We start from the raw sequence: 13661 nt of genomic DNA on the forward strand, positions 1-13661 counted from the left end.
AAGACCAAAGAATCCCATACTCTCTTACAGTTTGGATAGCATATTCACACTTTATCACCCTCAGAGACCAGTAAGACCTCCCCACAGCTATTAAATGACAAAACACAGATTAAGTATCTGCTTGATGGTGAAAGCAGAAGGATGTTACACTTGGTGCAATGGGTATACTCCAGCAATAAAAATGTTATCATTTTAACCTAGATTGTACAATTGAAGTAATATTCCTGTGGGAATGGATAGAACATTCACAAGTGAAATATCTGGATACTAATTACAATGGTTAACACTGTAGTACAATGGGTATGTCAGAAACCTAGTGGGAAATGTTTCTCTTGAATTACGCTTTTGTAGCACCTGAAACATGTTTTAAATTTCGATTATCCATGTACTACTGGGCCATCTTGGACACTGACTTTACATGATCAGAGATGCACTTCTAGCGCATGGAACTCTTGGAATATCCTCCCACTTTTTAAATAGGATCATAGACTTCGGGTTGAAGGTATCTCAGATATCATTTTGTCAACCCAGCCTTATTTTATACTTGACAAAATGGAGGCCCATAGTAATTAAATGACTTGCCCCAAGTCAAATGGGGATTTGAACCCAGATCCTTTGGATCCAGTACCCTCAATTTTATAGAAAACTGAGGCTCTGGGGTGTTATATGTCTTGCCTTTGAACACAACATATGAGGAAGAATTAAACCCAGTCCTGTGCTTTTACCCATCATGCCATGCTACAAGAGAGCAAATTAGTAGTTTCATTTTTTGCAGCCATCATTCTAATCTTTGACTTCTGGCCTAGAATATGAAATGAATGATTTTTGCCTGTAAAATTATTTACACAATCTTGTATGTTGAGTTTACTTTCAAGAAGTTGTACCTATCAATTATAAACCCATGGTTATTAGTACTAAAAACAGGTATGCAGGAGGAAGCGTTTCTTGACTTTTGTTAAAATAGCATTTTATCATACTAACAAACTCTAGCTTAAAAACAAAACACACATAGAAGAACAGGGAATAGTTAAAAGTGAGACTGAACCCTTAAAATTAAAGGTGAGGGAAAATTTTTAAAAGTGAAAATGTATTGAGAAATATATCCCCTCTACTGTAGTTGGAAAACACCATTGTAACTTCCTAAAGGAAAGGGTTAATCTTAAAGATGAAATCCTGAAGTAATGAAGACTAATGTTTTTCTGGTCTAACAAGTGAATGTAGTAATTACTTGAATGTTTCTTAATACGGATTACCATACTTAATTTTCCTTTGAACAGTTTACCACATAGTCCATTTTTTGTCTTGTGTACATCATACAGGAAAAATTGACAAACTTATTTTATGGCTAAATTATAAATGTATTTAATTTTGGTTTGAATTTTGTTCTGTTAGTCAAAGTGTATGACTAGAGATAGGTAGGTGGCACAGAGGACAGACCATTGGCCCTTGAGTCAGGAAGACCTGGGTTCAAATCTGGCCTCAGACATTTGACACAGCTGTATGACCCTGGGCAAGTCACTTAACCCTGATTTCCTTGCCCCCCCCCAAAGTGTATGATTAACTTCTTTTAGATGTTTCATTTAATTGGTACATTTTGGTTTAAATTTCATTAGAGATGGTTAATTAGAAACAAAAATAACTGAGTTGCACAGCATTTTAAAGGTTACAAAAACACATTACATATACTATCTTGTTTGGTTTTCATAACAATCCTGAACAATTGAAGTTATTACTATCTATAAAGTTTAAAATGGTTGTTAGAGCTAGGTTCAGGGGTTCTATCTCATGTCCAACTCTAGTTTCCTTTAGCACTTAATTACTTATTAATTTAAGAAGCCTACCTGATGACCTGAACTGTATGGAAAAGTTGGAACCACAATGATACACTCTAATTTTCTATTCTGAGTACATAAACCCTTAGTTAAAAAAAAAGTTGTGGGGAATATTATTAAAGTTTTGTACAACTATAAAAGTGGATAAGGGGAAAGCTTTAGGCAAGAAGAGGTAGAAGATGAGCGCTTTTTAAACTGCGACCAATAAAGAGTCAGGAAACAAAAGTGGGAGGGGCAGCTAGGTGGCACAGTGGATAAAGCACTGGTTCTGAAGTCAGGAGGACCTGAGTTCAAATGTGATCTCAGACCAAACACTTGACATTTACTAGCTGTGTGACCCTGGGAAAGTCACTTAACCCCAACTGCCTTAAAAAAGAAAAAAGAAACAAAAGTGGGGAACAAATCCAGAAGTCAGTGAAAATATGAAAAGCAATAGATATTTGTGAAAATATTTTAATACACAAGTTACACAGTCCATGTTAAGTGCTCACATTTTACATTTTCTCCTGGTTTATAATAGCCATATTTAAAAAAAAATCCCAAAGTTTTAGGACTAATAAAATTGACCAGTTAATGCATTCCATGTTACATATACAAACCCACTTAATGAACATTTTTCTCTTGGTTTCCACAGCTGTCACAAATTACTTTCAGTGACTAGCTAACTCCCAAATCGTTTATATTAAAACACATATTCTTCTCAACTAAATTGGAGCTTTTACTATAAATGGCTACCAGTAGATGTTAACATACAAATCAGCAACATTTATATAGATTTACAAAGGTAAAGTATTATCAAGCATGGATGCAAGATTTGCTGCAGACACATTCTGCATGTTGCAAAATCTGAACTGGTTTAAAAAAAAAGTCAACCTTTCAATACACAACAATGCAAATCAGCTAGCCCACTCTATGTTCCATAGTTGGGTCAGAGGCTGATACACACACTGTAATATAAAGCAGTGTAATTAGACATTTACACTAGATTCTAAAATGTCTCCAAAACAAGTATCCACAAATTCTAAAACTGGCCTCTGTATCATCCCCTGGTCTTAATGATTTCAGGCAAAAAAAAAATTTACAAATTACTACTTTATTATATTATTTATTGAATATAATGTTTAAACTATAAAAGTTAATACACTGAGTTTTTGAAGTTTAAATTTTGCAAAATGCAGTTTGCAGAAAACAATTTAACAGTTGCTAGAATAAATGAAGCAGTGCTTTTGAACTAACTTTACATCCGAGTTTTGTTTCTAGTTTAAAAAAATATATATCACAGTGACTTCTGAGTTGAGTAAAATGAAGTGCATTAACTTCATTTATGCTTCTCCTTCAACAAGCAGAGCGGCCGCATAAAGTGATAACATCCCCAATCTATATACCCAAAAAGCTATATACACAAAAGGGAGGAGGCAGTGCTTGGAAACATTATTTGCTCAAAAAACCCAGTAACTTCTCTGACTCTTAACCTTAATGAAAAAGATTTTTCTTCTTCTTAAAAAAAAAAAAACAAAACCCACAATTATTTGTAAGAAAAATATACTCCACAACAAATAGAGTGCAAAACCCTTGCAGAATTTATCTATATAATAGTTTTACCACCCAACTAAACTATACTGGGTAAGCCAAGTGAGGGGACATAACAAGGAAAACACATTATTTGTGTTTATCTGTAGCAATTAGTTGAATAGAACATTAAAAAAAATTAACAGTAAAAGGATGACTGTTAGTGAAAGCAACCACAACAAATTTCCTTTAAGGAGGGGGCTTAAAAAGAAACTATTAGTGTCTGGAATGAATAGGGGGACTATCTAAAAATAAAGTATCTTTATAATTAAGACACTATTAAGAACTTTAACAATCAATGTAACTTTTAAAGCATGAAGATGTTCTGTATCATTCTTTCCTGTCTCCTCACATACACATATATGAACATATATACATATTATGCGTGTGTGTGTACGTATATATATTCTCAATGTCACTTAATGACCACCTGAGCTATTCCGGATTAAATTAACTGCTATCAAACAATACAAAGGAAAACCTTATGGCCAAAAGTCCTGCTTATTCCTAGAGAAATGGGCAATTTTGTAGAGTCAATATATGCAGATTCAGATTTATCACATCCATTTAGTATAATTACCTTAAGCACTTCAATTAGGTGCTTGTAGACAACTATACTATTGTATAAAATCAGTGAATAAACTTTTCAAAAACAGATAGTTTCTCCCTAAGGAACTGATATTACATCATGAGTTAACTACTCACTACAACCAATTTCTGTGGCCAGTAATTCCAGTTTGTAAGGCCTCACAAAAAACTGATTTATTAGAAATAACAACATTAAATCTATGTTATCATAAAACTTCCAAAATTATGTGCATAAAGGGATCACTCTAATAAAGCAACCAAAGAGAACAAAACAATGTAATCCAACTAGAAAAAACCCAACTATTTTTCGAAAGACATCAAATCAAATATACTTCCAAGAGAACTTTAATTTTGAACAGCAAATACTGTGAAGTGAATTTAACAGCAAAGACTGTGATAGCTTTTCTTACAGCAAACCATAACTGAGTATGTTCAATGTCATAACTAATAGATATAAAAAAAATACATATTACAACATATAATATTCAAAACACAAGGGAAAAAATTCAGGATTTCAGTGATTTTAATAACAGAAAATATTAGTCCTCTCATGACCCAAAAATACATATAAGGCATGTAGAATTCATAGTTTTTCATCTGATTGTTGACATCAAAATTCTGAAAGCAAAACTCAACTGATTATCTTTTCTCCCTTATTCCTTCACTGCCGAAAAAATAATACACCTTAATTATACTATGTCAGTCAAAAGTCTCCTTCAGTTTCCCCCACCAGTTTTTTTTTGTTCTTAAAAAATTACTAACATAACACTACAAGAACATACAGCAGATTGTTAGTTTAAAAAATACTTTTTGAAATCTTATGAAGGACAAAACCAAAACTTTCACAAAAAAATCTATTTTTTAATGTTGCAGTGAAATGCATTTAAAAACACTAAATGAGAGATGGAGACTATTTGGTATAATCCTTACAAAGAAAGTCCAATTTTGAGCAATCCAAAAGTCTGTTTTTTACAATTTGGAACTGGCTATCTTTTGATCATACTAATATAACATCAGGTCACTCTTTAAGTCCTACCTTTCATCCAACGATCTTGAAATAAGCAGTTTACAAGAAACATCATTTAAATGTATTTCTTTAAATTTGTGAAATAATACTTAAAGCTTTCACTGATATGAGATTAGGTCCAAGTTCCTTCAGAATGAACCACCCCAGTAAAATCTACTTTGGATCTTCTTTCCAAGGGACAGCAATGTATGGTGTCCCCTGATTCTACATCATTAAATGACTACACAATGCAAAATGCATTATTCCTTTATTAAAGCAATAACATTAAGCGTTGTATAATAAACATTGTTTTACTAAGCATAAAAAGCATTATTCAATAGCTATTTGACTTACTAAGAAGTTGCATTATGAATATAACTGACACTATTTTAATTATAAATGTCCCCAGTTGCTCTTAGGAACTGAGATCTTAGATGTTCTTGCCCCCCTACTCCCACAATGAAGTCACTATTTGTTTGTCTGGTTATCCCATTTTATTTTTTAAAGAATAAGGGAAAAGCCACATATCATAAGAGAAAGCAAATTTTTTAAAATGCCACTTCAAAACTAAATTTGTCATATCTGAATGCTATCCAATTTTGTGATTTTCTTAACTTTGTGACATTTTGTAAATGCTAAGCTAAAGTTATAATCAAGATGAACAATTTAAAGCCATTTAAAAAATTTTAGTGTTGACAAAATATACTATAGTGTTGCTGTAAGAAAAATATTCAAAGAAATACAGGAAATGGGGTACAGAAGTCCGTCCTGCCCTACAGGAAAAGAGAAGGGGAAGGGGATAAGAGAAGGGGGGAAGAGACAGAAGAGCGGACAGACTAGGGGAAGGGATATTCAGAATGCATGCCATCTTGGGGTGGGGGGAGGGGTGAGATGGGGTGATAATTTGGAACTCAAAATCTTGTGGAAGTAAATATTGAAAACTGAAAATAAATAAATTTACATTAAAAAAAAAAAGAAAAATATTCAGAACAAATTCCTACCATTTGATACTTAAATCTCCAAGAAGATTTTAGAAAAAAAAGTAGGCCATTTTAAAGCATACAGAATAACTTTGATTTACGTGTAGTGCCAATTAGGACAAATTTCAAAAGTTAATATAACAATGCTAGTTATTTTTAGGTTCAGACTATTGTAGAAGGGCTTGTGTATGTAAACATATGCTCATAAGAATATTTTCTTGGAAAATAACTGAATGGAAAACCAATATTACTAGTGCAGATTCTGATATACTCCTGAATAAAAAAGGGACAATCTATAAAAAAATACCTAAATTCTGTTCCCTAAGTATTAATTCTGTCTGATGCTGTGCGACAAGCCAAGAATATCTCTACTTATGTCAAATGATCAGATAAGCATGATCTTCCTAAAGAATAAAATTAAATCCAACCTGACATTTCTACAGGACAAGTGAAAAAGAGTACAGAAAACATTTGTAAGGAATGACCTACACACACAGAACTTGAAATACAAAGAAACATGTGTAAAATAAAAAATAGAAAAATGGATATGTTTCTATGTATTTAAAGCACAACTTACAACATCAAAATTTAAAAATAATTATTCAGGAAATCATAGGATAAGCATTTTTTTCTTGGAATAAAAAAAACCCTCCTGTAAGCTTCTACAATGAACATCAATAATGTTCTCCCTAAAATGTAATCAGAAATATCAGTATGACTTCCTTTCAATTTAATGGCTTTTAAAAATACCTAAAACATGAGAAGTGCAAACTTTTATAAAAAATACTATTGCAATTAACAATTATATTTGTTTCTAACAGGTTGATCCAACAGATCAAGATATATATTAGACATGGCAGCTGTTGGCTGACAGCTACAACAGACAGAACGGAAGAGTTAAACAGCACAATATTACACAAAAATGTTTTTCTCATTTCAAGTTTATTAAAACTTTAGCAGTACAAATTATTCAGGTTGTAGAATATCAAAAGATCAAACTCAATGAAGTCCGCATTTAAAAAAAAAAACCAACCCCAAAAACAAAAAGAGGAAAACAACAACAAAAAAAAGGGATTTTTTCAGCAAGTCTCTAAAACCTAAGGAGAAAAATGGAAATACAAAGTTCAAGGCCCTCACTCATCCACTTTTGTCTTCATCAGTTCCAGGGCTGGACTCATGATCAGATTTTTTATCTTTACCACGTGTATGGTCTCTTTCTTGACTCTTTGATTTTTGGTTGATTTCTTTTTCTAATGAACATCTGGTCTTCTCTTCTTCCTTATTTTTGTATGTAGAGGACTTTAATTCTCTGTCTTTACTATTTTGTTTTCTCGAGTTTGGACTTTGATCTCTGTCAGTTTTTTTCTCCTTACTGCTGTCTCGGCTACTGTTATCGTGATTTCTTAAGTGCCTTTTTTCACTCTCAGAGTTCTCTTTTTTGTGTGAACTCCTTGTTTCTTGGTTTTTACTTTTTTCTTTATTTCTGCTTTGACTTTCCTCTCTCCCTGAACTCCTTGACTCTCTCCTCCTCCTCCTATCTTTACTTCTAGATTTTTCTGGTGTTCCTTTCCTTTCTTTGCTCCTTGATCTTGCTCTTCTCCGGGATTCCCTCTCTCTGTTCCTATAATACTCTTTGCTCCTACTACGGTCTCGGTCTTTGCTCCTAGATCTGGCTCTTCTTCCTTTGTCCCTGCTTCTGCTTCGCTCCCCTTGTCCGGCCATTGGAGCTGTGTTTTCCTTTGGTCACCTCCCGTTCTCTACTCCTTGACTTGGCCCTTTTATCCTTGTCTTTACTTCTGCTATGGTTGTGTTCATTATTTTTTGACCCTGCTCGTTTAGACCTCTCTTTACTCCTGCTCTTTTCTCGTTCTTTGCCCCGAGAATCAGAATGTTTCTCTTTCTCTTTTACTTTTTCATGATCTCTTTCTTTGCTTCTTGATCTCATTCTCTTTTCTTCGTGCCTGTTATGCTTTGAATCTCTTTCTTTACTTTTTGACTTCTCTTTGCTTTTACTCCTGCTTTTAGATTTGGCCCTTTTCTTTGCTTTGCTTTTATTGTATTTATCATCTTTCTCTGAATTTCTCCTTGTGTCCCTATCTTTACTGCTGGATTTATGGTCTTTTGTTTTCTTTTCCTTTTCACCTTTTCTATTTGGACTTTCTGATGCATGTCTGTGTTCAGATATTTTTCTTTCTTTTCCTCTCGCTGGGCTTTTTTGATTTTCCTTTTTATTTTCATTTAATTCACTCCTACAAAAGAAAAAAAATTAAAGGCTTTAGAAAATGCTCTATTAGAAGAATAATTTCAGTGTGAGCTAATAAGATCAAACAAGTATAGCAAGCCCCAATTTCATTATTTTAAGGTATAAAAAACTGCAGGCACAATTAATGTTAATATTCGTAAATGAAAGATTCTTTCATAATACAGTATAAGTGAAATCATTCTATAAGCTATTAGAAGTACTATAGTTATAAGATGAAATTTTATATCTTACTTATCCCCTTTGATCCACCTTTCACCACTTGACACCCTCATTCTTTGAGCTCTCTGCATTTCTTGTCTCCAATGTGGAGGAGTCTCACTACGCCTGAAACGATCCCGTGACCTGGATCTGGAAGGTGTTCGATAGCGCTTAAGAAAAAAAAGTAAAAAATTTTCAAATACAAATGGCAGTCAAAAGGGTTCTCATGTTCAAGTTAATACTTCTTTCATATACTATTATCCTCAAAAGAATGTCAGAATGTTTTCCACAAAATACAGCTGACAAAAAAAAGTCCAACCCCCCCCCCCATGCTTTGAGTATGTTTGAAACAAGACATGTTCTTCGTATCTAAGCTAAACTAAACTAAAAAGATTCTAGAGTTCTAGGTACATAGTAGAGCTCTTGGGGTAACTTTAGATCAAAATACAGCATGTATGACTTTGGGATATTAGAACCTGAAGGTTGGGATACATACATACTGTGTGTGTGTGTGTGTGTGTGTGTGTGTGTGTGTGTGTGTGTGTGTGTGTGTGTGTGTGTGTGTGTGTATGTATGCATACAGTATTACATAGTTAAGGGCCTCTTAGGATAGCTATATATATATGCATGTGTGTGTGCATGCGTGTGTATGCATACAGTATTACATAGTTAAGGGCCTCTTAGGACAGCTCTGTGTGTGTGTGTGTGTGTGTGTGTGTGTGTGTATGTTCAGTATTACATAATTAAGGGACTCTTACAATAGCTACAACCTCCATAAAATGTAGGTAAGAATTGGTCTCGATTTTAAGTTACTAAGCAATTAAAAATGTAATGTGCATGAATATGTTTCACCAGTTTTCATCTATGTTCTATGACACAAATAACACAATCTATCAAAAAAAAAGGTTATTTTAGAAAAGATATAATTCCAACTCAGCAAGTCACACAAGTTATGTCTATTAACACAAATTTCATATACTATGTAAAGAGTATCTTACTACATAATTAAAAATTAAGGAAGGAATAAAATGCCAAGAAGATTCCTTTGAAAAGAAACACTTACCCTTGGTCCTCTTCCTTTAATTTTCCTTCCAGACCTGGTGACTAGAAGTCTCCTTTGATATGAAGAGGACTGGGAGTTAGATGGATTACTAGAAGTAAAAAGAAAGTTGAAAACCACTATTTAAAAAAAAAAATCAACTTAAGTATAGCTTCCTTGACCTATAACAATATAGTTTATTTCACTCCCATAAACCTTCAACACTTAAAATAACCATTTTGTAACAACTTCATTTTTATTAACTACTGAGGGAATAAGAACTATTAGTTTAAAATACTAACAGTATACTATTGTTCAGCAGATACAGTTTTTAAAAAAAAATAATCTATCTTGACTCTATCTTATATTCCTGACCAACAAAGATGGCAAGTCATAGAATTCTAAACCTCCAAGATTGAAACAGACTTTGGAAGTCATCCAAACCAAACTATTAAACGATGCATGAATCCCTTCCACAACATCTCTGACAAATGGCCAATTTGGCCACTCCCTGTAAAGGAAGCAGTGTGGTACAGAGGAAAGAAGGCTGGATATGGAGTCAGACAACCGGTATTTAAATACATGTTCTATTATTTAACACCTGGGTGACCTTAAGCAAATCATGTTAACTCTCAGAATTTGTTTTAGTAAAACAAAGAGCTCAGATTATGTGATCACTAAAGGTCCTTTGCAGCTCAAAACTTAACATACTATAAAAATAAGTTTTTAAAACCAACCAAAAAAAAAACCACAATTCAATATTACTGTATTAAAATGCACTACATGCTAAGTTAACAACAGTATACTGATTTTCTACTGTCTCTTTTCTGTCTCACAAGCTCCTCTTCCTCAAAGTCCACATAAATAGGGATTCTCCTAAAGGATCTGTTCTGAGTCTTCTTTCTATACTTTCTTAAAGAACTCATCTATTCCTTTGTTTTCAATTCTCATCTCGATGCATACACCTCACAAATCTCTATCTCTGGTTCTGGTTCCCAGTTCTCATATTTTCTCTTTGATGTCCTGTCAACATCTCAAATCCAACATATCCAAAACAGAACTCTTCCCCTCCACCAACTCCCCCATTTCTATTTACCACTTAAAACTGGTTTTAAGCTGATCAAAACATTTTTTGAAGTTTCTTTTTCTCAAATTCAAATCAGTTGCATCAAGTTATACAATTTTATAATTTTTGGGCTGGGAAGGAACTTCAGAGTTCATGATGTCCAAATCTTTTTCCATAGATAAGGAAAAAAAGAGTAAGTAAGAATAGTTTATTGTAGTAGTACTTCCATCACCCTGACTTAGATTCTCATTATTTCTCAGGTTCCTAACTGATCTTCCTACATCTGACTTTGTATTTCTACTACACTCAATCCAATACATCAACTGTCTGATTTTTTTCAAAAAGAGCTTTGATAATTTCATTTTCCTAAAAACTCAATAACTTCTCACTGCCTAATGAATAAGGCTTCTTAGCCCTGGCATTCAAGGCCTTTCAAAATATGGCTGTAGTATTTCAGAAACTTATCTCCCTCACTACCCATCAGCCAGTCAAACTAGATTATTCAATGTTGCCTTATATATCCTGTTCCTTCCCATGCCATGCTATTTTACTTGAAATGCCCAACCCTTGTTTCTCTGCCTTCAGAAATCCTAGCTATCATTCAAGGTAAAATGACATGAAGCCTTTCCTAACATCCTCTTCATTTAAATCTTCAGAGCCCTTAGTTTCTATCATTCTTATGACACTTTCCATATTCTGAAGCCTTGTGACAAATTATAAACTGGTCATACTCCCTAGATTATAAGCAACTTGAAGGAAAGGATCATATCTTAGTCATCTGATAGTAATTCAACACTTAGCATAGTGCCTTGTGTATGGTAAGTACTCAATAGATATTTGTTGAATTGAAACATATGGCCTAGTAGAGATGCTTAGGAAACATTCATTAAAGAAAGTTCATAATCAATATGTTACGTTTACATGCCCAAATAAGTTTTTTCCCCCCCGGTGATGCAATTGGGGTTAAGTGACTTCCCCAGAGTCACACAGCTAGTGAGTGTTATGTGTCTGAGCTCACATTTGAACTTAGGTCCTCCTGACTCCACGGCTGGTGCTCTATCCACTGTGCCACCTAGCTGCTCCACCAAATAAGTTTTTAAAAATAAACACATACATGACAAACGTATAATGTAGTCAAGTTATTTCTTAAATAATAAATATATTTTCCTAACAATAAAGAGTTTTGTTCATATATCCCTCAAAAAATCAGAGTCAATCTTATGAAAGGTAAATTAAGGCTTACCTAAAACCTTCTTATTTCTAAGCATAATAATATAAGGCAATGCTTTCAAGAAGTTCTATAATAGGCACTTAAAAAATATAAGAAATAACTTTGGAGTTTCTTGCTAGTAATCTTTTTCTTAAAAATCTAGTTGAAAACCAGGATACTTGATTCTAATACTCTGATTTCCACAATAAAATAAGGATATCGTATGCCACAAGCATCAACTTACCACTCTCTTTCTTTCTCCCTTTCTCTATTCTTTCTCTCTTTCTCATCTACTTTAGGAGGACTTTTTCTCATTAGGAACCTGTTTTCAGGAATAGGAGGGATCTCTTCTGGACGGACAGTAGACTGTGGTTGTGCTTCAGGACTTTCGTCTTCACTCTCAGTAGAAGAACTTAATTAAAAGATGGAAACACACACACATACACATACACACAAAAGCTGGATGTGCTGAATAGTACTACCCAAGTTGCTGTTGTTGCCAATGCAATGTGGCATCATGATTAACAAAAATCCTAAAATTATAACATAATATGAAAAAATTACCCCTCCTCCATGAAATATAATACCCCAAATTCTGGCATACTGCTCTTTTAATAAGATTTTCCCATTGGCTTTCAACATCGATTCCTTTGTATTCCATTTTTTAAGTATTAAGATGATTGCTTTCAAGTTCAGAGTTAATTTCTAATTAAATTTATAAATGCAGAGGATATTTTCACCAGCATTAAACTGACAGTTATCTTTTGATAGAAAAGGCAAAGATCCAGAAATAAGTTCTCTATCTCACATTTTAGAAATGTTGCAAATATTTTAGGCCAAATTTCAGTAGGGACAATGGAGAAAGAGAAACCAAGAAGGAAGATTGTTCCTCAGAGCTAGTACTTGCAGTAACAGAAAGAGAATCACCCTTGAAACTAAGAAGACCTAAAATCAAATCTTGCCTCTTAAACACATACTGGCTGTGTGATCCTGGACAAGTCACTTAATGACTCAGAGCTCTAGGCAACTAAGACTACAGTTTGCAGTGAAGGTGCAAAGTTGAATTAGTAGAGGGATTTTTGTCATCCAGGATCTCTTTATACAAATGAAGCACAGTCATTATCCCCATTACTATCAAAGATGAAACAAGAAATAGAGTATAACATTTCCTGACAAAGTGGCAATAGACTCAAGACGCAAAATGAGACACACGTTTTCTGGATATGAACAATAAGAGAATTTTGATTACGCATATTTGTTACAAGTGTGTCCCTAACCCAATGGAGAAGAAGGTAGGAAGAACAAGAAAATACCCATTAATGGAAAAATAATTAAAAAAAAAAAGGGAATAAACAATGCTGCTGTGGAAATTAACAGGAGTAACCCTTATTAACCTCTTATAAATCTTTTCCAATTCCCTGAGTTTATTAGGATCCACTAAGTGTAAAACTCCACAAAACCAAGAACCTAGAAACTGTAGGAGAGAAAGAATCATGTTGTACTAGAAAGAGCTTAGGACAGAGTGAAAACACAATTCTGAGTTCAGGACTTGGTTCTGCTTTTGCTACAGGTGGATGGCCCCGGACAAATAATTTCTTCTCTCTGAGCTTCAGTCTCTTAATTTTAAATCATCTCTAACTTTCCCTTCAGTACCAACTTTCTGTGAATCTGAGACCTTTTCTTTGAGTGCTATTTCAAGAAGACATGGAATTACATGATTTGTAGAAAATGGAAATTAATGTCTCAAAATTTAATTCTTTAAAGATCTCAGCAATGTCAAAATTATCATTTTGTGCCATGCAGAGAAATCACTATGAAAATTAAATATTTTTCCCTAGATGATTCTAAGAATACAAACATGTATATTTTTAAGTAAAAGAGAAATCTCATCAGCTTATCAATCCTATATT

General features: G+C 33.6%; 1 protein-coding gene across 1 annotated transcript in view; it reads right to left on the reverse strand.

Annotated features, from left to right (window-relative positions):
- Nucleotides 1-2269: 2269 nt before the first annotated feature.
- PPIG (peptidylprolyl isomerase G) overlaps nucleotides 2270-13661 on the reverse strand; it is an 82284-nt gene continuing 70892 nt past the window's right edge. Inside the window, 5 exon segments of the mRNA XM_020990924.2 lie at nucleotides 2270-7682; nucleotides 7684-8224; nucleotides 8470-8606; nucleotides 9500-9587; nucleotides 11996-12163. Of these exon segments, the coding sequence (XP_020846583.1) occupies nucleotides 7113-7682; nucleotides 7684-8224; nucleotides 8470-8606; nucleotides 9500-9587; nucleotides 11996-12163 (1504 nt within the window). The 3' untranslated portion in view covers nucleotides 2270-7112.

Source organism: Phascolarctos cinereus, unplaced genomic scaffold, assembly GCF_003287225.1.
Source record: "Phascolarctos cinereus isolate Bilbo 61053 unplaced genomic scaffold, phaCin_HiC Scaffold_726;HRSCAF=1367, whole genome shotgun sequence".
NCBI classification, from domain to species: domain Eukaryota; kingdom Metazoa; phylum Chordata; class Mammalia; order Diprotodontia; family Phascolarctidae; genus Phascolarctos; species Phascolarctos cinereus.